Below are 24,418 nucleotides of genomic sequence, written 5' to 3' on the forward strand. Positions count from 1 at the left end.
ATTGCCCTGGGCACATCTGCAGTCCTCATGCCTCCTTGCAGCATGCCTAAGGCACGTTCACGCAGATGAGCAGGGACCCTGGGCATCTTTCTTTTGATGTTTTTCCAGAGTCAGTAGAAAGGCCTCTTTATTGTCCTAAGTTTTCATAACTGTGACCTTAATTGCCTACCGTCTGTAGCTGTTAGTGTCTTAAGGACCGTTCCACAGGTGCATGATCATTAATTGTTTATGGTTCATTGAACAAGCATGGGAAACAGTGTTTAAACCCTTTACAATGAAGATCTGTGACATTATATGGATTTTTACGAATTATCTTTGAAAGACAGGGTCCTGAAAAGGGATGTTTATATTTTTGCATGGTTTGTGTGTGTGGGTGCGTGGGTTCTTAGGGCTCAGAGACAGTGTTGAGACACTCAGCCCCCATAAAAGAGCCTGGATAAAGTGATGTCTCTCCCTTTCTCCGCATCTGTATCCTCTTTCAGAGCTGAGCTATTAGTCCAGGAAAAATCTCTCCAAGGCACTAGTGGGCGGATATCACTACTAAAAAAATTAACGGCGTGGCATATACTGAGTTTACCAAACATTAGGAACACCTTCCTGATATTGAGTTACCCCCCCCCCATTTTACCCTCAGAACAGCCTCAATATGTCAGGCCATGGACTCTGCAAGGTGTCAAAAGCGTTCCACAGGGCCCATGTTGACTCCAATGCCCACAGTCAAGTTGTCTGGATGTCCTTTGGGTGGTGGACCATTCTTGATACACACAGGAAACTGTTGAGAGTGAAAAACCCAGCAGCGTTGCAGTTCTTGACACAAACCGGTGTGCCTGGCACTTACTACCATAGCTCGTTCAAAGGCACTTCAATATTTTGTCTTGCCCATTCACCATCTGAATGGCACACATACACAATCCAGTTGATTTATCAAGTAACATCAATAAGGGGTCATAGCTTTCACCTGGATTCACCTGGTCAGTCTATGTCATGGAAAGAGCAGGTGTTCTTCATGTTTTGTACACTCAATGTATAGAAGCACTTGGGTGAAATAGAGTAAGATGAGCTTTGTGTATCAGATTGCTGGGCCTCAGTCATCCTTCTTGTGATACTTGTGTGGACGTAGCATGCGTGCACATTTTATTTAAATGTTTTATTTATTTCACCTTTATTTAACCAGGTAGGCTAGTTGAGAACAAGTTCTCATTTACAACTGCGACCAGGCCAAGATAAAGCAAAGCAGTTCGACACTTGGGTGTCACATACAACAACACAGAGTTACACATAGAATAAACAAACATACAGTCAATAATACAGTAGAAAAAGTATATATACAGCATGTGCAAATGAGGTAGGATAAGGGAGGTAAGGCAATAAATAGGCCATAGTGGCGAAGTAATTACAATATAGCAATTAAACACTGGAGTGATATATGTGCAGAAGATGAATGTGCAAGTAGAGATACTGGGGTACAAAGGAGCAAGATAAATAAATAAATACAGTATGAGGATGAGGTAGTTGGATGGGCTATTTACAGATGAGCTATGTACAGGTGTCGTGATCTGTGAGCTGCTCTGACAGCTGGTGCTTAAAGCTAGTGAGGGAGATATGAGTCTCCAGCTTTAGAGATTTTTGCAGTTCGTTCCAGTCATTGGCAGCAGAGAACTGGAAGGAGAGGCGGCCAAAGGAAGAATTGACTTTGGGGGTGACCAGTGAGATATACCTGCTGGAGCGCGTGCTACGGGTGGGTGCTGCTATGGTGACCAGTGAGCTGAGATAAGGCAGGGCTTTACCTAGCAGAGACTTGTAGATGACCTGGAGCCAGTGGGTTTGGCGACGAGTATGAAGCGAGGGCCAGCCAACGAGAGCGTACAGGTCGCAGTGGTGGGTAGTGTATGGGGCTTTGTTGACAAAACGGATGGCACTGTGATAGACTGCATCCAATTTGTTGAGTAGAGTGTTGGAGGCTATTTTGTAAATGACATTGCCGAAGTCGAGGATCGGTAGGATGGTCAGTTTTACGAGGGTATGTTTGGCAGCATGAGTGAAGGATGCTTTGTTGCGAAATAGGAAGCCGATTCTAGATTTAATTTTGGATTGGAGATGCTTAATGTGAGTCTGGAAGGAGAGTTTCCAGTCTAACCAGACACCTAGGTATTTGTAGTTGTCCACATATTCTAAGTCAGAACCGTCCAGAGTAGTGATGCTGGACGGGTGGGCAGGTGCGCGCAGCGATCGGTTGAAAAGTATGCATTTAACCTCTTACATCTAGACGTTCCGCTAGCGGAACACCTGCTCCAATAGCCAATGATGGGCGTGGCGCGAATTACAAATTCCTCAAAAATACAAAAACTTCAATTTTTCAAACATATGACTATTTTACACCATTTTAAAGACAAGACTCTCCTTTATCTAACCACACTGTCCGATTTCAAAAAGGCTTTACAACGAAAGCAAAACATTAGATTATGTCAGCAGAGTACCCAGCCAGAAATAATCAGACACCCATTTTTCAAGCTAGCATATAATGTCACATAAATCCAAACCACAGCTAAATGCAGCACTAACCTTTGATGATCTTCATCAGATGACACCCCTAGGACATTATGTTATACAATACATGCATGTTTTGTTCAATCAAGTTCATATTTATATCAAAAACCAGCTTTTTACATTAGCATGTGACGTTCAGAACTAGCATACCCCCCGCAAACTTCCGGTGAATTTACTAAATTACTCACGATAAACGTTCACAAAAAACATAATTATTTTAAGAATTATAGATACAGAACTCCTCTATGCACTCACTATGTCCGATTTTAAAATAGCTTTTCGGTGAAAGCACATTTTGCAATATTCTCAGTAGATAGCCCAGCCATCACGGCTAGCTATTTAGATACCCACCAAGTTTAGCACTCCCCAAAGTCAGATTTACTATAAGAAAAATTGTATTACCTTTGCTGTTCTTCGTCAGAATGCACTCCCAGGACTTCTACTTCAATAACAAATGTTGGTTTGGTCCCAAATAATCCATAGTTATATCCAAACAGCGGCGTTTTGTTCGTGCGTTCAAGACACTATCCGAATGGTAAAGAAGGGTGACGAGCACGACGCATTTCGAAATATTCCATTACCGTACTTCGAAGCATGTCAACCGCTGTTAAAAATCAATTTTTATGCAATTTTTCTCATAAAAAAGCAATAATATTCCGACCGGGAAATCGTTTTTTAGTACAGAGAGAGAGAAAGTAAGAACATGGGATCCCCTCGTGCACGAGCCTCAGTCTGATGGCCCTCTGATCGACCACCATCCAAACGCGCTAAAGTTTTTCAGCCAGCGGCTGGAATTACATCATTCAGCTTTTTCCCGGGTTCTGAGAGCCTATGGGAGCCGTAGGAAGTGTCACGTTACAGCAAAGATCCTACATTTTCTTTAAACAGAGCCAAGAAGCTCAAGGAATGGTCAGAGAGGGTACTTCCTGTTTGGAATCTTCTCAGGTTTTTGCCTGCCATATGAGTTCTGTTATACTCACAGACACCATTCAAACAGTTTTAGACACTTTAGGGTGTTTTCTATCCAAAGCCAATAATTATATGCATATTCTAGTTTCTGGCCAGGAGTAATAATCAGATTAAATCGGGTACGTTTTTTATCCGGCCGTGAAAATACTGCCCCCTAGCCCTAGTTAATTTTACTTGCATTTAAGAGCAGTTGGAGGCCACGGAAGGAGAGTTGTATGGCATTGAAGCTCGTCTGGAGGTTAGTTAACACAGTGTCCAAAGAAGGGCCAGAGGTATACAGAATGGTGTTGTCTGCGTAGAGGTGGATCAGAGAATCACCAGCAGCAAGAGCGACATCATTGATGTATACAGAGAAGAGAGTCGGCCCGAGAATTGAACCCTGCGGCACCCCCATAGAGACTGCCAGAGGTCCGGACAACAGGCCCTCCGATTTAACACACTGAACTCTATCAGAGAAGTAGTTGGTGAACCAGGCGAGGCAATCATTTGAGAAACCAAGGCTGTTGAGTCTGCCGATAAGAATGTGGAGAACAGGGCTCCGGGCAGCCGAGCGGAAATTGAGGAAAACTCGCCTCCCTGCGGACCTGGCATCCTTTCCCGCCCTCCTCTCTACATTTTCCTCTTCTGTCTCTGCTGCTAAAGCCACTTTCTACCACTCTAAATTCCAAGCATCTGCCTCTAACCCTAGGAAGCTCTTTGCTACCTTCTCCTCCCTCCTGAATCCTCCTCCCCCTCCCCCCCTCCTCTCTCTCTGCGGATGACTTCGTCAACCATTTTGAAAAGAAGGCTGATGACATCCGATCCTCGTTTGCTAAGTCTAACGACACCGCTGGTCCTGCTCACACTGCCCTACCCTGTGCTTTGACCTCTTTCTCCCCTCTCTCTCCAGATGAAATCTCGCGTCTCGTGACGGCCGGCCGCCCAACAACCTGCCCACTTGACCCTATCCCCTCATCTCTTCTCCAGACCATGTCCGGAGACCTTCTCACCTTGCTCATCAACTCATCCTTGACCGCTGGCTACGTCCCTTCCGTCTTCAAGAGAGCGAGAGTTGCACCCCTTCTGAAAAAACCTACACTCGATCCCTCCGATGTCAACAACTACAGACCAGTATCCCTTCTTTCTTTTCTCTCCAAAACTCTTGAACGTGCCGTCCTTGGCCAGCTCTCCTGCTATCGCTCTCAGAATGACCTTCTTGATCCTAATCAGTCAGGTTTCAAGACTGGGCATTCAACTGAGACTGCTCTTCTCTGTGTCACGGAGGCTCTCCGCACTGCTAAAGCTAACTCTCTCTCCTCTGCTCTCATCCTTCTAGACCTATCTGCTGCCTTTGATACCGTGAACCATCAGATCCTCCTCTCCACCCTCTCCGAGCTGGGCATCTCCGGCGCGGCCCACGCTTGGATTGCGTCCTACCTGACAGGTCGCTCCTACCAGGTGGCAAGAATCTGTCTCCGCACCACGTGCTCTCACCACTGGTGTCCCCCAGGGCTCTGTTCTAGGCCCTCTCCTATTCTCCCTATACACCAAGTCACTTGGCTCGGTCATATCCTCACATGGTCTCTCCTATCATTGCTACGCAGACGACACACAATTAATCTTCTCCTTTCCCCCTTCTGATAACCAGGTGGCGAATCGCATCTCTGCATGTCTGGCAGACATATCAGTGTGGATGACGGCTCACCACCTCAAGCTGAACCTCGGCAAGACGGAGCTGCTCCTCCTCCCAGGGAAGGACTGCCCGTTCCATGATCTCGCCATCACGGTTGACAACTCCCTTGTGTCCTCCTCCCAGAGTGCTAAGAACCTTGGCGTGACCCTGGACAACACCCTGTCGTTCTCCACTAACACCAAGGCGGTGACCCGATCCTGTAGGTTCATGCTCTACAACATTCGCAGAGTACGACCCTGCCTCACACAGGAAGCGGCGCAGGTCCTAGTCCAGGCACTTGTCATCTCCCGTCTGGATTACTGCAACTCGCTGTTGGCTGGGCTCCCTGCCTGTGCCATTAAACCCCTACAACTCATCCAGAACGCCGCAGCCCGTCTGGTGTTCAACCTTCCCAAGTTCTCTCACGTCACCCCGCTCCTCCGCTCTCTCCATTGGCTTCCAGTTGAAGCTCGCATCCGCTACAAGTCCATGCTGCTTGCCTACGGAGCTGTGAGGGGAACGGCACCTCCGTACCTTCAGGCTCTGATCAGGCCCTACACCCAAACAAGGGCACTGCGTTCATCCACCTCTGGCCTGCTCGCCTCCCTACCTCTGAGGAAGCACAGCTCCCGCTCAGCCCAGTCAAAACTGTTCGCTGCTCTGGCACCCCAATGGTAAAACAAGCTCCCTCACGACGCCAGGACAGCGGAGTCAATCACCACCTTCCGGAGACACCTGAAACCCCACCTCTTTAAGGAATACCTGGGATAGGATAAAGTAATCCTTCTACCCCCCCCCCCTCCCCCCCCCGAAAGATGTAGATGCACTATTGTAAAGTGGTTGTTCCACTGGATATCTTAAGGTGAATGCACCAATTTGTAAGTCGCTCTGGATAAGAGCGTCTGCTAAATGACTTAAATGTAATGTAAATGTCATGTAAATGTGATTGACAGAGTCGAAAGCCTTGGCCAGGTCGATGACTGGAATTTTCTTAAACATTCCAGTAGTTTACTAGTAACATTAGGATATGACCGGTAATATTCCTGCGCTTTGCAACCCTAGGTGTGTGTGTGTGTGTGTGGTTTGTTGTCCAGTCCATTATTCCCAGGTCTGTGGCTACTAAGTAGATCTGATTGCTACCACCTGGAAAGATCAGTCACCATCTATAGTGTATGCAGCTAGCGCTCAGCTCAGTCACGCACGCCCACTGAGATAACCCAAACAGCTGGCTCTGGTCATGCTGCCTGGCAGCCCTGGACACACCACTACAAATGGAAGGATAATAGATCCAGGCCTATAAGTCAACATGAGCCTGGAGGAGAGGCTAGTTAGGAATGCTTGACTGAACTCAATGCACTAAACTATTCACTGTGGTATCAGATGCCTTCATCTTCTAAACTATTCACTGTGGTATCAGATGCCTTCATCCTCTAAACTATTCACTGTGGTATCAGATGCCTTCATCTTCTAAACTATTCACTGTGGTATCAGATGCCTTCATCCTCTAAACTATTCACTGTGGTATCAGATGCCTTCATCTTCTAAACTATTCACTGTGGTATCAGATGCCTTCATCTTCTAAACTATTCACTGTGGTATCAGATGACTTCATCTTCTAAACTATTCACTGTGGTATCAGATGCCTTCATCTAAATTATTGTTGCATAATTAATAATTGTAATAATAATAATTGTTGCATTATTGTTGCTTGGACTTTTGCCGGATTGTCTTTTTGTCTTCTTTTTTGTGCGTGTCGCAGGGATGATCATTTCTCAGACACGCTTAGTCAGAAGGCTGACAGTGAGGCCAGCAGCGGCCATGGAGCTGAGGACAAGTGTTCAGGAAAAGACATGAGCTCTCCTACGGACACCAGGATCACTGACGCCTACATTGGCAGGTGAGCTCAACCACATCTCACCTCTACCTTACCTAGTGAGGCAGTATTTATTAAGCACCAAACAGAAGAATATGGACTGAAACATGGGGGGGGACAACTTGACTTGTCCAACAAGGAACAAGCATTTCTGTTTTACAGCCAAACCAATAACTGTCTTATTTCTGGGTCTGGCTGCCAGTGGGTGGCTCTGGCTTGGACTACCACCACTCACTCCACTGTGCTCTGTCAACGACAGGTTAAAAGATCAAAAGGGCTACATGACATTAGGTAGATGCACGTAAAAAATGAAATGTAGAAATATAAACATTCTGTGGAATGGAGATGAATCCAGAATGAGTTCCAATAAAGGAAAAACAGTTGTGCGTACCTGGCTTTACTTATGACTGAGGGACATGTATGGGAGTTAGTCAGTGAGTCTACATGAGAAGGACCAGATGTTATCTTACATGCAGGGTCATCCACACTGTCAGCTAAACCTGTCAGCTAAACCTGTCAGCTAAACCTGTCTGTCAGCTAAACCTGTCTGTCAGCTAAACCTGTCTGTCAGCTAAACCTGTCTGTCAGCTAAACCTGTCAGCAGCTAAACCTGTCAGCAGCTAAACCTGGGCTCATATTCACAAAGACACTAGGAGAGTTGATATAGTATCAGCTTTTTTAGAAACAATAATATGGACAGAGGAGACCTGATTCTAGGTCAGCACTCCTATTCTCAGCCTAATGGCCAATAGAATCATGGTTGAATCATCGTCCCAGTCAGTGGGTAATCTAAGTCCATTTTCAGATGGTTGGCTTCAGTCAACATCAGGGTGTAAATACATTAGAGGGGTTATTTCATAGTTGTCATTCTCAGAGCAATCTAGGGCAGACTCATACACATACACACACACACACACACACACACACACTCTTGTCGTATCTTTTTGGCAGGGACTATAAAGGCTTCTGGGAGAGCGACAGTATTTTCTCACTCGTTCTTCTGTTCATTGCTGCATTCTAATTTGTGTGACGGAGTAGGCAACCTTGAGAAATCTGCCACTGGCATCAGCCTGTAAGTTTAGATAGTGTTTTATTGAAAGGAGAAATGTTGATGAATCATACTTTTGACTAGCTATGCGTTCCATTCCTTGTTATGCCCTCCCTCGCTACCCCTCCACCCCTTGAGCCAGGACTACTTTCTCTATCCCCTCTTCCCTCCCTGCCTCTCTGCCCCCCTCCCTCAATGCCTCTCTGCCCTCTTCCCTTACCTGCCTCTCTACCCCCCCTCCCTCCCTGCGTGTATGTCCCCCTGCCTCTCTACCCCCCCCTCCCTCCCTGCCTCTCTGCCCCCCTCCCTCCCTGCCTCTCTGCCCCCCTCCCTCCCTGCCTCTCTGCCCCCCTCCCTCCCTGCCTCTCTGCCCCCCTCCCTCCCTGCCTCTCTACCCCCCCTCCCTCCCTGCCTCTGTCCCCCTCCCTCCCTGCCTCTCTACCCCCCTCCCGCCCTGCCTCTCTACCCCCCTCTCTCCCTGCCTCTCTCCCCCCCTTCCCCTCTCTCTCCCCCTTCCCCTCTCTCTCCCCCCCTTCCCCTCTCTCTACCCCTTCCTCTCTCTCTACCCCCTTCCCCTCTCTCTACCCCTTCCTCTCTCTCTACCCCTTCCCCTCTCTCTACCCCCTTCCCCTCTCTCTACCCCCTTCCCCTCTCTCTACCCCCTTCCTCCCTCTCTACCCCACCTTCCTAAACTCTACGCCACCTTCCTCCTTCTCTACCCCACCTTCCTCCCTCTCTACCCCACCTTCCTCCCTCCCTCCCTCTCTACCCCACCTTCCTCCCTCCCTCCCTCTCTACCCCACCTTCCTCCCTCCCTCCCTCTCTACCCACCCTCCCTCCCTCTCTACCCACCCTCCCTCCCTCTCTTCCCACCTTCCCTCCCTCTCTTCCCACCCTCCCTCCCTCTCTACCCCCCCTCCCTCCCTCTCTACCCCCCCTCTCTCCATCTCTCTTTCCCTCTCTACTGTTCTATGCAGACATGGCTCAGCACTGTTGAATCATTTATATCTTTGGCTTTATTTAGATATCTCTCCTTCTACTCCCATTTACAGCATTTCTATTATACAACAGCAGTAATTACAGCCTAGAATTGTAGTCAACCAGAGAACATTATGGTATTATCTGGTTTGCTTTTGTATGACATTATGAATAGTATGGAAAACATTGCAGTCATGATTCATATTATAATTTGGTTTATAAGTACCCAATGACTGTCTGTAGACTGTACTGTAGCGTTGTTTTCCTTTCTGTAAGCCTGTCCATAGATTGAGTTGTGGGATCTTACTCCCCCTACTGGTCATGAAGAGTCCATGCACATGTTTACCCCTCCACGTGTTTTCTCCACAAATCCCCAGTCAGTCCTTCATCTGTATCAGAACACATCATGTCCCATATTTAGCTCCATGATGAATCTCCACTCTTAATGAGTGGCTGAGACAGACCGTGTTAATTAGGCAGGAATTAGACTGAGACACCTAGGAAGGATGATTAAGGGATGAATAGCTGCTCGACTCATTTTTATTGTTTATTTAACCTTTAACTTGGCAAGTCAGTTAAGAACCAATTCTTATTTACAATGACAGCCTACCCCGGCCAAACCCGGACGACGCTGGCCCAATTGTGCGCCACCCTATGGGACTCCCAATCACGTCCAGTTGTGATTCAACCTGGAATCAAACCAGGGTCTGTAGTGACACCTCTAGCACTGAGATGCAGTGCCTTAGACCGCTGCGCCACTCGGGAGCCCTGAATGACTCATGAATGACACTTGATGGAGATAAAGGTTTTGGGATATGAGACAGGAAGTACTGTGCAGCTAGCCTGGTCCCAGATCGGTTTGTGCTGTCTTCCCGACTACTATGGTCTTGTGGCATGTTAATGACTGAAGGAGTTGGCTATACAGCACAAACAGATCTGGGACCAGGCTACAGCGCAACAATACCCCTTTAGTAGATGTTATTTGTCAGTTTCTGTGTCGTTGCATAACAAGTCATTGATTTAGGATTTCTGCCTGGTGTTGTGTAGGGAATATTAGTTTGATATTATGTTAGTGGTGAGGCAAAAATTGTCATCTCTCAATGGTTTATTGAAGAATTAAAAAGGACCGAACAAAAACAGTTAGTGAATGAAAAAGTCCCCTAAAACCCCTTATCAAATCCTCAAAGTACTTTTATTCCCTCACAATCTCCACTCATAACCATCTTTCAATGAACTTTTTCCTCAGAGTATATCCACTGGAACAATCGTAAATTGTTATCTCTCTATGGTTAAATATCTTTATATATTTCTCTTATCATATCATCCTCCGACACTGCTGCCAGACAGGCAGCCTATCACATTTGGTGCTGATTAGGTAGGGGGATGAAACATTATGGCTATCTCATGGGCTGTGTCCCAAATGCCCCCCTATTCACTCTTTAGTGAACTACTTTTGAACAGAGCCTAATGGGCTCTGGTCAGAAAAAGTGGACTTTATAGGACGGCCCCCTGCTAGGCTGGGTTTGATAAATATGCAGAGCAGACCAGGGTCTTATCAGAGCCTCAGTAGAGATGATGGGCTGCTCCACTCTGCCGGCCCATTACAGAGGAATGAGATGGCTTCAGGGGACCATTAGTTTCTGTGGAGAGGCAGGACCCAGACGTGTACTGTACGTGTGTGAGGGTGCCTGTGTGCTACTAGGTCTCTGTGTGTGTGCCTTGCGTAAGGGATGCACACTTGTGTGTGGCAGGTCAGGTGTATATCTATGTTCAGTCAGGAGGGTGGTTCAGATAAAGACCCAGCCTGCAGGCCTCTCAGTGCTGCAGCTGGAGCCCTGCCTCAGAACAAGCTACTAGGAGCACGTTGGGACTGACATATAGGTTTACGTCTGAACACTACATTCAGACAGAAGGCTTCAACAACTCTGTCTAGAGTCTATATCCCCACACTGACTAAGAATCTGTGTGACTGTACATTACCCCACACTGACTAAGAATCTGTGTGACTGTACATTACCCCACACTGACTAAGAATCTGTGTGACTGTACATTACCCCACACTGACTAAGAATCTGTGTGACTGTACATTACCCCACACTGACTAAGAATCTGTGTGACTGTACATTACCCCACACTGACTAAGAATCTGTGTGACTGGTCATTACCCCATACTGACTAAGAATCTGTGTGACTGTACATTACCCTACACTGACTAAGAATCTGTGTGACTGTACATTACCCCACACTGACTAAGAATCTGTGTGACTGTACATTACCCCACACTGACTAAGAATCTGTGTGACTGTACATTACCCCATACTGACTAAGAATCTGTGTGACTGTACATTACCCCATACTGACTAAGAATCTGTGTGACTGTACATTACCCTACACCGACTAAGAATCTGTGACTGTACATTACCCCACACCGACTAAGAATCTGTGTGATTGTACATTACCCCACACTAAGAATCTGTGTGACTGTACATTACCCCACACTAAGAATCTGTGTGATTGTACATTACCCCATACTGACTAAGAATCTGTGTGACTGTACATTACCCTACACTGACTAAGAATCTGTGTGATTGTACATTACTCCACACTAAGAATCTGTGTGACTGTACATTTTACATTTACATTTAAGTCATTTAGCAGACGCTCTTATCCAGAGCGACTTATAAATTGGTGCATTCACCTTATGATATCCAGTGGAACAACCACTTTACAATAGTGCATCTAAATCTTTTGGGGGGGGGGGGGGGTTAGAAGGATTACTTTATCCTATCCCAGGTATTCCTTAAAGAGGTGGGGTTTCAGGTGTCTCCGGAAGGTGGTGATTGACTCCGCTGTCCTGGCGTCGTGAGGGAGCTTGTTCCACCATTGGGGTGCCAGAGCAGCGAACAGTTTTGACTGGGCTGAGCGGGAACTGTGCTTCCTCAGAGGTAGGGAGGCGAGCAGGCCAGAGGTGGATGAACGCAGTGCCCTTGTTTGGGTGTAGGGCCTGATCAGAGCCTGAAGATACGGAGGTGCCGTTCCCCTCACAGCTCCGTAGGCAAGCACCATGGACTTGTAGCGGATGCGAGCTTCAACTGGAAGCCAGTGGAGAGAGCGGAGGAGCGGGGTGACGTGAGAGAACTTGGGAAGGTTGAACACCAGACGGGCTGCGGCGTTCTGGATGAGTTGTAGGGGTTTAATGGCACAGGCAGGGAGCCCAGCCAACAGCGAGTTGCAGTAATCCAGACGGGAGATGACAAGTGCCTGGACTAGGACCTGCGCCGCTTCCTGTGTGAGGCAGGGTCGTACTCTGCGAATGTTGTAGAGCATGAACCTACAGGATCGGGTCACCGCCTTGATGTTAGTTGAGAACGACAGGGTGTTGTCCAGGGTCACGCCAAGGTTCTTAGCACTCTAGGAGGAGGACACAAGGGAGTTGTCAACCGTGATGGTGAGATCATGGAACGGGCAGTCCTTCCCCGGGAGGAAGAGCAGCTCCGTCTTGCCGAGGTTCAGCTTGAGGTGGTGATCCGTCATCCACACTGATATGTCTGCCAGACATGCAGAGATGCGATTCGCCACCTGGTTATCAGAAGGGGGAAAGGAGAAGATTAATTGTGTGTTGTCTGCGTAGCAATGATAGGAGAGACCATGTGAGGATATGACCGAGCCAAGTGACTTGGTGTATAGTGAGAATAGGAGAGGGCCTAGAACAGAGCCCTGGGGGACACCAGTGGTGAGAGCACGTGGTGCGGAGACAGATTCTCGCCACGCCACCTGGTAGGAGCGACCTGTCAGGTAGGACGCAATCCAAGCGTGGGCCGCGCCGGAGATACCCAGCTCGGAGAGGGTGGAGAGGAGGATCTGATGGTTCACAGTATCAAAGGCAGCAGATAGGTCTAGAAGGATGAGAGCAGAGGAGAGAGAGTTAGCTTTAGCAGTGCGGAGAGCCTCCGTGACACAGAGAAGAGCAGTCTCAGTTGAATGCCCAGTCTTGAAACCTGACTGATTAGGATCAAGAAGGTCATTCTGAGAGAGATAGCAGGAGAGCTGGCCAAGGACGGCACGTTCAAGAGTTTTGGAGAGAAAAGAAAGAAGGGATACTGGTCTGTAGTTGTTGACATCAGAGGGATCGAGTGTAGGTTTTTTCAGAAGGGGTGCAACTCTCGCTCTCTTGAAGACGGAAGGGACGTAGCCAGCGGTCAAGGATGAGTTGATGAGCGAGGTGAGGTAGGGGAGAAGGTCTCCGGAAATGGTCTGGAGAGGAGGGGATAGGGTCAAGTGGGCAGGTTGTTGGGCGGCCGGCCGTCACAAGACGCGAGATTTCATCTGGAGAGAGAGGGGAGAAAGAGGTCAAAGCACAGGGTAGGGCAGTGTGAGCAGGACCAGCGGTGTCGTTAGACTTAGCAAACGAGGATCGGATGTCATCAACCTTCTTTTCAAAATGGTTGACGAAGTCATCCGCAGAGAGGGAGGAGGGGGAGGAGAAGGTAGCAAAGAGCTTCCTAGGGTTAGAGGCAGATGCTTGGAATTTAGAGTGGTAGAAAGTAGCTTTAGCAGCAGAGACAGAAGAGGAAAATGTAGAGAGGAGGGAGTGAAAGGATGCCAGGTCCGCAGGGAGGCGAGTTTTCCTCCATTTCCGCTCGGCTGCCCGGAGCCCTGTTCTGTGAGCTCGCAGTGAGTCGTCGAGCCACGGAGCAGGAGGGGAGGACCGAGCCGGCCTGGAGGATAGGGGACAGAGAAAATCAAAGGATGCAGAAAGGGAGGAGAGGAGGGTTGAGGAGGCAGAATCAGGAGATAGGTTGGAGAAGGTTTGAGCAGAGGGAAGAGATGATAGGATGGAAGAGGAGAGAGTAGCGGGAGAGAGTAGCGGGAGAAAGAGCGAAGGTTGGGACAGCGCAATACCATCCGAGTAGGGGCAGAGTGAGAAGTGTTGGATGAGAGCGAGAGGGAAAAGGATACAAGGTAGTGGTCGGAGACTTGGAGGGGAGTTGCAATGAGATTAGTGGAAGAACAGCATCTAGTAAAGATGAGGTCAAGCGTATTGCCTGCCTTGTGAGTAGGGGGGGAAGGTGAGAGGGTGAGGTCAAAAGAGGAGAGGAGTGGAAAGAAGGAGGCAGAGAGGAATGAGTCAAAGGTAGACGTGGGGAGGTTAAAGTCACCCAGAACTGTGAGAGGTGAGCCATCCTCAGGAAAGGAACTTATCAAGGCGTCAAGCTCATTGATGAACTCTCCAAGGGAACCTGGAGGGCGATAAATGATAAGGATGTTAAGCTTGAAAGGGCTGGTAACTGTGACAGCATGGAATTCAAATGAGGAGATAGACAGATGGGTCAGGGGAGAAAGAGAGAATGTCCACTTGGGAGAGATGAGGATTCCAGTGCCACCACCCCGCTGGCTCGATGCTCTAGGGGTATGCGAGAACACATGGCCAGACGAGGAGAGAGCAGTAGGAGTAGCAGTGTTATCTGTGGTAATCCATGTTCCGTCAGCGCCAGGAAGTCTAGGGACTGGAGGGTAGCATAGGCTGAGATGAACTCAGCCTTGTTGCCCGCAGACCGGCAGTTCCAGAGGCTGCCGGAGACCTGGAACTCCACGTGGGTCGTGCGCGCTGGGAGCACCAGGTTAGAGTGGCAGCGGCCACGTGGTGTGAAGCGTTTGTATGGCCTGTGCAGAGGGGAGAGAACAGGGATAGCCAGACACATAGTTGACAAGCTACAGAAGAGGCTACGCTAATGCAAAGGAGATTGGAATGACATGTGGACTACACGTCTTGAATGTTCAGAAAGTTAAGCTTACGTTGCGAAAATCTTATTGACTAAAATGACGAAAATGCTAGCTAACTAACACTAACACTACACTAATCAAGTCGTTCCGTTGTGATGTAATAGTTTCTACAGTGCTGCTAGTCGGTAGAGGTTGGCTATTATACAAAAGCAACTTTGTAGCTAGCTAACATAACACTAATCAAGACGTTCCTTTGTAATGTATTTAGTTTCTACAATGCTGCTCGTCGGTAATAGTTGGCTAGGTATGGAACAATGGCGTCGCGGGGGACGGAAATAGCTGGCTAGCTAACCTCGATAATTACTAAACTACACAATTATCAAGCTTTGACAAAGACAACTATGTAGCTAGCTAGCTAACACTGCACTAGTCAAATCGTTCCGTTGTAATGTATTAGTATCTACAGCGCTGCTAGTCGGTAACGGTTGGCTAGCTAGCAAACCCACTAGCTAGCAGTGGGTTTGATGACTAGGTGTGTTGACTAAGTCTGGAGTCTGGACAAGGCGTCGCGTCGCGGCTGGCTAGCTAACCTCGATAATTACTCTAAACTACACAATTATCTTGGATACAAAGACAACTATGTAGCTAGCTAACTAACACTACACTAATCAAGTCGTTCCGTTGTAATGTAATAGTTTCTACAGTGCTGCTAGTCGGTAGAGGTTGGCTAGCTAGCAGTGTTGACTAGCTAGCAGTGTTGACTAGCTAGCAGTGTTGACTAGCTAGCAGCTAGCAGTGTTGACTACGTTAGGAGGACGAAAAAATAGCTAGCCTCGATAATTACTCTAATTACTCTAAACTACACAATTGTCTTTGATAGTACATTACCCCATACTGACTAAGAATCTGTGTGACTGTACATTACCCCACACTGACTAAGAATCTGTGTGACTGTATATAACCCCACACTAAGAATCTGTGTGACTGTACATTACCCCACACTGACTAAGAATCTGTGTGACTGTACATTACCCCATACTGACTAAGAATCTGTGTGACTGTACATTACCCCACACTGACTACGAATCTGTGTGACTGTACATTACCCCACACTGACTAAGAATCTGTGTGACTGTACATTACCCCACACTGACTAAGAATCTGTGTGACTGTACATTACCCCACACTGACTAAGAATCTGTGTGACTGTACATTACCCCACACTGACTAAGAATCTGTGTGACTGTACATTACCCCATACTGACTAAGAATCTGTGTGACTGTACATTACCCCATACTGACTAAGAATCTGTGACTGTACATTACCCCACACCGACTAAGAATCTGTGTGACTGTACATTACCCCACACCGACTAAGAATCTGTGTGACTGTACATTACCCCACACCGACTAAGAATCTGTGTGACTGTACATTACCCCACACTAACTAAGAATCTGTGTGATTGTACATTACCCCACACTGACTAAGAATCTGTGTGACTGTACATTACCCCATACTGACTAAGAATCTGTGTGACTGTACATTACCCTACATCGACTAAGAGTCTGTGACTGTACATTACCCCACACCGACTAAGAATCTGTGTGACTGTACATTTACATTTAAGTCATTTAGCAGACGCTCTTATCCAGAGCGACTTACAAATTGGACATTACCCCACACTAAGAATCTGTGTGACTGTACATTACCCCACACTGACTAAGAATCTGTGTGATTGTACATTACCCCACACTAAGAATCTGTGTGACTGTACATTACCCCATACTGACTAAGAATCTGTGTGACTGTACATTACCCCACACTGACTAAGAATCTGTGTGACTGTACATTACCCCACACTGACTAAGAATCTGTGTGACTGTACATTACCCCATACTGACTAAGAATCTGTGTGACTGACATTACCCCACACTGACTAAGAATCTGTGTGACTGTACATTACCCCATACTGACTAAGAATCTGTGTGACTGTACATTACCCCACACTGACTAAGAATCTGTGTGACTGTACATTACCCCATACTGACTAAGAATCTGTGTGACTGTACATTACCCTACACTGACTAAGAATCTGTGTGACTGTACATTACCCCACACTGACTAAGAATCTGTGTGACTGGTCATTACCCCATACTGACTAAGAATCTGTGTGACTGTACATTACCCCACACTGACTAAGAATCTGTGTGACTGTACATTACCCCACACTGACTAAGAATCTGTGTGACTGTACATTACCCCATACTGACTAAGAATCTGTGTGACTGTACATTACCCCATACTGACTAAGAATCTGTGTGACTGTACATTACCCCACACTGACTAAGAATCTGTGTGACTACATTACCCCACACTGACTAAGAATCTGTGTGACTGTACATTACCCCATACTGACTAAGAATCTGTGTGACTGTACATTACCCCACACTGACTAAGAATCTGTGTGACTGTACATTACCACAGCTGTTTACAGACACTGTAACATTTCTAAGGTTTAGCTAAAACCTATAGACTTGACCTCAGTCTCTTCCCGCCCTCTCCCATATCCCAGCAGGCATAAGAAGAGGACGGAGCCCCCCTCCCGCCGCCCCCCGGCGCGCCCCAATGATGTCAACTGCATGGTGCACCCCTCCCAGCAGACCCAAGGGGGCCAGGCTCACACACCTGAGATGGGCTCCCCAGTTCTGGGTCACTCCTTCAGCCCCCGGGACCTGCTGCGGAGCCGCAACCATGGCCAGCTTCCCATGGACAGCCCCGAGCACCGGCGCCGAACAGGCCACGGCAGCCTGACCAACATCAGCCGCCACGAGTCACTGAAGAAGATGGAGAGCCCGCCCATTCGACGCTCCACAAGCTCGGGCCAGTACACGGCCGTGTTCCAGGACTCCCACCCGCACGGTGGTGGCAAGCCCCTGGATCCGGAGACCATTGCACAGGTCAGCGCCAGCACCGCGGGACGAGCGCGCCTCCCTCCGCCAGCAGCAGCACAGCCCTGCCCCGCCCTGTAAACCTAGTTAGTCTGCTTACTCTGAGTTCTGCTACTACTGAACACCTCTGTCACAACACTCCCAAACACATTCACAATCTAGTTTTCCTTTAGTTATCAAGACGCTCTTATTCAGAGTGACTTACAATAAGTTCAGTCAGCTAAAGTAGGGGAGACAAGACGACCACATATCACAATTATTGCAACAAAACTTTCTTTAAAAAAACTACTATCAGCAACCCCAGCACTAGTTAGAATATCAAAAATACAAGTGTTCATGTCTGTTACAGCATCAGAGACAGGTTCTGGGACATTGATGTTGAGTAAAATAGCTTTTGAGACTACCTATTTTTATAATGTTCCCCACAGTCACGTACAGTTACAAAAGCTGTTAATTTGGTCCGAGTGCTACGTGTCAGAACAGAAAATAGAAAGTCATTATTACAAAGCAGCATCAGTGTCTGCATGGTAATACTTTGTCAGCACAGGCCCCAATTACCTTATCAGAGCTCTGATAACAATGTAGCGCATTTTGACTGTAGCAGTGTGCATTGTGCGAAAGCATGAGAAGCCATCAGCAGCGTGGAGAGACTTCTAATTAGGAAGCTGAGGGTCAGAGAGAGGACGATGTCTCTCTCCGTTGGGTTGTCGGTCTCTGGGAGATGCTCGGATGAATGTCCTGTCATCGCTGCATCCTGTCTTATTCTAAGTCAGGAACATACCCAGGGATTACAGTCTTATCCTGATGGTGCTCACATGTACTGTATGTATGATGCATGCTGGTGGTGTGATGACACTGTATTCCCTTAACTTGTCTATGGTTATTTTCTCTTCTCCCTTGATTTGCCTCTCTCTCCCTCCCTGCAGGACATAGAGGAGACGATGAACACGGCGCTGAACGAGCTGCGTGAGCTGGAGAGGCAGAGTTCGGCCAAGCACGCTCCCGATGTTGTGCTGGACACCCTGGAGCAGAGGCAGTCGACCGGGGGCCCCACCCCAGCCAGCTCCAGCGAGTCCCTCAGCCCCCTCCACAACATCCTTCTGAGGGCCCAGACCGGCGAGGCCGGGGGGCCCCTGATGCGCCGCAGCACCAGCTCTTCCAGCGACACCATGAGCACCTTCAAGCCCGTAGTGGTACCCTGTATGGGGGTGCATCTTAAGCCGCCTGCCCTGAGGCCCAAGCCCCTGGTGCTGCCCAAGACAGGCCCGGCTCATCCCCCCCCTGTGCACCCTCCCCAAGACCCCCTGGACAAGTCGTGCACCATGTGAACTTTGAACTCTGGGATGGGAACATGGACCAACAGGAGAGGGTCTCTGACTACATATAGTAGCAACATGTTATCATTGTCTATAGATAATAATAATAATAATAGTAACAATATTGTGTAAGACAGTATAAGAACAGTCCATTTCCTGGACATTGAGGATACTGTAGTTTTTTGCTTTGTGAGAAAGATGTGTTTTCTTGTGTCGAGAAGTTAACCAGTGTCCAGTAAGTTAACCACATTTATTAACAATGAAAACAGGAACATTCTCAGGTCTGCTAGACAGACTGAACTACCACAAGGAAAGGGGCATGTTTCAGTGTGACTAACTATTTAACAGACAAATAATCGTCAAGATCCATATGGAAAATACTGTAGAATCTGCTGAAATGCCTAGCATCGCTAGATAAGTCAACTTTTTCTTCTTGATCATTACTGTATACAGAACAACAAATCACAAGGCTTCCTTTGAGGTTAGAGAAACGAGTCTGGTAGTTTACAAAAAACTAGAGAACTACAAAAGAATGAACGCTAAAGAAACAAAGTAGTGCACGTTGCAATTCTGTTTTGCTTACTACTCAGCCAGGGGAACTATGGGAAATGTAGTCCGTGTCAGCTGAACCTGACAATGGTTTGCTTCTCACTTAGATGGACAACGCTTAGATTTAGAGTACTGATCGTAAGGCTTTACTGCCACTCAGAAATATAAGCTGTCAATAGTGAAAGATGTTGGAAGTTTGGATGTAGCTAATGTTTATAGCTGAGACTGAAGCAGGGAGGGCAAGAGTCCAGATATGTGTGTGATCATAAGGATGCACTCTCACATACAGTTTTGGCCAAATATATTAGCACCCTTGCACTTTTCTGAAATAATTCCCTATTTCTTCTCAAATAAATTGCAATTGGAAAAAACTTTGGTCTCCACATCTTGTTATTGAATTTTCAACACTGCAGAACATATTTTATTTTTGTAAACTTTATTTTCTAAATTATATTTGTAAACTTAAGACAAATGGCCTGGGCAAAATGATTGGCACCCAGGAGCTAGTACTTATGCTGTGGGGTTGCTTTGCTGCCTCTGGTACTGGGGCCTTGAACGTGTGCAAGACATCATCAATCATGAAATCAGCAGATTATCAAGGTATTGTGGAGTTTAATGTTAAACCCAGTGTCCGAAAAGTGTGTCTTTGTTTAAGGTTGTGGGTCTTCCAGCAGGACAACAATCCAAAACACACGTCAAAAGCACCCTGAAATGGTTCAAGAAGAAACGCTGAACTGTTCTGGAGTGGCCAGCGAGGAGTTCAGATCTGAATCACATCCATAACCTATGGAGGAATCTGAAAACAGCAGTCGGTGGAGGGCACCCTCAAACATGGAAGAATTAGGGCAGTTTGCTGCAGGAAAGTGGGCCAAATTGCCAGTTGAAAGGTACAGCAAGCTCACTGATGGCTCCAAGAAGCATTTATCTGAAGTTATCTTGGCCAAAGGCTGTGTAACCAAGTTCAAGCTCTGGGGTGCTAATCATTTTGTCCATGCCATTTTTCTTTATTTTCTGAAATTGTAAACTTAAGTTCACAAATATAAAATTGGTTCTGCAATGTTGAAAATCCAATAAGGAGTTTATTTATTTTTTACGTTTCTACTTATTTGTGAAGAAATAGGGAATTATTTAAGAAAAGTGCAAAGGTGCCAATGTATATTGCTGCAACTGTATATAATATATAATTGGACAGTAGATGATGATGTTTATTTTGTTTATTTGGTGCACTTGGCAACAGAAGAGTACAAATGAACTGGATACACTTTTGTCAAGGACTAGGCTGCACCTCCAAAAGTTCTGAGAATGATGTTATGAGATGTTACAAGATTGCCTCCATGTTGATTTTATATGGCTTTAATGTTATGGCAGCATCATAGTTCTAAACAAGGTCTGGAAGGAGACAACAGGATACAACCACTGTGAAATATTACCCGTTCTGGAAATCCTGTGAATGTTTATATACTCTTGAAGACCTGTGTCGAACCTTCGTTGGCTTTTTGTCTTTAGATTCAAGGGGAGTGGTTGAGAATGGTTTGCATATAAAACAGAGTATCGAAAACACACCAGAGCTTGGTTTACAACAACACACAATGTCTGGCTTTCTCTGTCCAAAGACGACATATACTTTTACAACATGGATGTTTGTTTCTCTCTCTCCCTCCTTCTGCAATGTAAACATTGTTTTAGACTCCCTAAACTCATGACAGTAAACTCCCAAAGACGGAATGCTGGACTGACTGTTGCTGCAAAAGACCCATTTTGTTTATACTGCTTCTTGTCAGTGTTTTAGGAGCTTTATATCCCATCCCCATAGCCCCTTCTGACCTGTAGGCTAATCCTTGTGTTGTGGATGGGGAGATGACCCGGTCCATTACGCTGTGGGGGAGATGTGACTGATGTTTAGATTCTCCATCAGGACTTTGTTAGTACATTTAGGTTATAAACCCCGTTTTGAATGATTGATGTGTGCCAGATCCCAGCTGTATAGAGGAGCAGACGCAGCACATGTGGACGTGGGGAATGCATACTCACATGTTCACTGAAGACCATGTCACATGATGTGGGTGTCAGTGTGAAGGCTGCTGAGGGGACGAAGGCTCATAATAATGTATGGAATGGAGTATAATCTAGTGAATGGGAACTGTGTTTGATACCATTCCCTTCACTCCATTCCTGCCATTATTATGTGCCGTCCTCCCCTCAGCAGCCTCCACTGGTGGGTGCATGTGACGACTAACCATCACAAGGGAAATGGCCTCCTCATACTGTAACTGTATGTTCCCCTGTGACAGTGCCCTCTATGGGTCTCTTTTAAAGGTGCTGTGTAGCTGAAGACAAGAGACTGATGGGTGCATGTGTTGGGAAGCTTGCATCTGGTTAAAGAACAAGGACTCCAAAAAGCATTGTCTCAAGTTTGCAATAAGCAATGTTTTCCTTGGCATACAACTGCAACGGGTTTATTTTTGTCTGTTGCCAAAATGTCATGTATATTAAAAGTGAATATGATTTGAATTCTAGATTACTAACCCTTTCTGGATTTTGTAATCATTTTTGATTAAGATTTTGTGTGTTAGAATTTAATGGGATTTTTATAACAAAGGTTGTAGAAATTCAAAGGTCCAAAGAACAGAGCCACGGAATTTGCAGGCGTCCCACCCAAACTTCGGTCGTATTCATCAGATACCAAACGGAAGAAAACTAACAAACAGGGAGGGACTACCCCAATAAGAAACGCTCATTTTGTGTTCCGTTTTGCAACAGTGTCCTAATGAACATGAGCCTGTTGTAATCTGAGTTGTCTTTCTATATGCCATTATGCACAGTTAGCAGTGGAGTCCTGCCTGTTGACTGTTGCTTTGTGTCCATGTACATCTGTAGTATGTACACATCAAAGTGCCTTAGTTCATAGTTTCTCTAAAACATTTTCAATGTTCTGTACTGTTGCATTCTTATTTCAGACCCTGTGTTATGAGCAAGTGGAGTAGGAAGTGAGACAAATGAATTAATAAGCGATGTCTTGGATCTCAATATCTGCGGTGCTGCTCATGGCAATGTCATTTTGCGGAGTCTACCTTTAATAATAAAGATACTGCTTATCCATTGTGACATTGCACAGAACTGTATATTTGGCATGTAACATCTTAACAACTTTTAGAGCTCTGAGGGCTGTTCCTCAAGGGTTTTTCTGTCTAATAAAGGAAATACACTGAACAACAATATAAACGCAACATGTAAAGTGTTGGTCCCATGTTTCATGAGCTGAAATAAAAATTCTCAATTCGCACAAAAAGCTTATTTCTCTCAAATGTGCCCAAATTTGTTTACATCCCTGTTAGTGAGCATTTCCATCCACCTGACAGATGTGGCATATCAAGGAGAGGATTAAACAACATCATTACACAGGTGTACCTTGTGCTGGGGACAATAAAAGTCCACTAAAATGTGCAGTTTTGTCACAACGCAATGCCACAGATGTCTCAAGTTTTGAGGGAGCGTGCAATTGTCATGCTGACTACAGGAATGTCCACCAGAGCTGTTGGCAGAGAATTCAATGTTCATTTCTCCACCATAAACCAGCTCCAATGTTGTTTTGGAGAATTTGGCAGTATGTCCAACCAGCCTCACAACCGCAGTCCACGTGTAACCACGCCAGTTCAGGACTTCCACATCCGGCTTCTTCACCTGTGGGATCGTCTGAGACCAGCAACCCAGACAGTTTATGAAACTGTGGGTTTGCACAACAAAAGAATTTCTGCACAAACTGTCAGAAACCGTCTCAGGGAAACTCCTTTGCATGCTCGTCGTCCTCACCAGGGTCTTGACCTGACTGCAGTTTGGCGTTGTAACCGAATTCAGTGGGCAAATGCACACCTTCGATGGCCACTGGCACGCTGGAGAAGTGTGCTCTTCATGGATGAATCCTGGTTACGGACAACAAACACAATTACATTTTATCGATGTCAATTTGAATGCACAGAGATACCGTGATGAGATCCTGAGGCCCAATGTCCTGCCATTCATCGTCCGCCATCACCTCATGTTTCAGCAGGATCTGTGACCAACATATGCATATCTGTATTCCCAGTCATGTGAAATCCATAGATTAGGGTCTAATGAATTTATTTAAATTGACTGATTTCCTTATATGAGCTGTAACTCAGTAAAATTGTAGAAATTGTTGCATGTTGTGTTTATATTTTTGTTCGGTATAGTTTGTTCAGTCTGAAGTGGCCTTGTACTCTTGTGATACCATGAGCACTGTGCACACTGTCAGCAGAATTACAAGCCTCTGTTGAATCATTGGTCATTGTGTTACATGACATACTTCACTATTTAATGGTGCAGAAACTATTTTTATGTTCTTTCTTAAATATAGAAAATAGTTTTTAGCTTTTCCTGTCAGCTTAGGTCCTATACCCATTTTCCTCAGAGTAAGGTATAATAATGAACATTAGTTTGCAAATGAGTATACATTGTACAAGTCATTTACAAGCTAATGTTCATTATAGAGTTAGTGCTTCTCCATATTCAAATGAACCAGTTTCAATGGGGACTCTCCCCTTAAACACACTAGCAGTTGAGGACTGGGACTGAGCCCCAACAGCAGTAGCTGGCTGTGTCATGTTGCTGGTAGAGGACCTTTGCACGGTCACAAATACAGTTCAAAGTAGCACATTACTACCTATTAGCACCCAGTACAAGATCTTAGCATTAAAAATTAAGCAGGAGAGAGAATTCTCTCTGCAGCGTACTCTGGTTTCATTGGCATGCTAGGCTGATGCTGGGGCATTCGGAGGCAAAGCTAGCAAGTGTCG

The 24,418-nt window shown here is 46.4% G+C and overlaps 1 protein-coding gene across 5 annotated transcripts in view; it reads left to right on the top strand.

The window, feature by feature from the left end:
• LOC115197403 (SLIT-ROBO Rho GTPase-activating protein 1) overlaps positions 1 to 22,820 on the top strand; it is a 185,892-nt gene extending 163,072 nt beyond the window's left edge. For 2 of the 5 annotated variants that reach the window (XM_029758859.1, XM_029758861.1), the window contains exons 20-22: positions 6,927 to 7,064; positions 17,367 to 17,748; positions 18,666 to 22,820. In XM_029758859.1, coding sequence (XP_029614719.1) covers positions 6,927 to 7,064; positions 17,367 to 17,748; positions 18,666 to 19,067 — 922 coding nt within the window. In that variant the 3' untranslated portion in view covers positions 19,068 to 22,820. Of the gene's footprint in view, positions 1 to 6,926; positions 7,065 to 17,363; positions 17,826 to 18,665 lie in introns of all 5 variants that reach the window. The other 3 variants (XM_029758858.1, XM_029758860.1, XM_029758862.1) reach the window with 2 other exon arrangements.
• The last annotated feature ends 1,598 nt before the right edge of the window (positions 22,821 to 24,418 follow it).

Source organism: Salmo trutta, chromosome 7 (genome assembly GCF_901001165.1).
Source record: "Salmo trutta chromosome 7, fSalTru1.1, whole genome shotgun sequence".
Taxonomy (NCBI): domain Eukaryota; kingdom Metazoa; phylum Chordata; class Actinopteri; order Salmoniformes; family Salmonidae; genus Salmo; species Salmo trutta.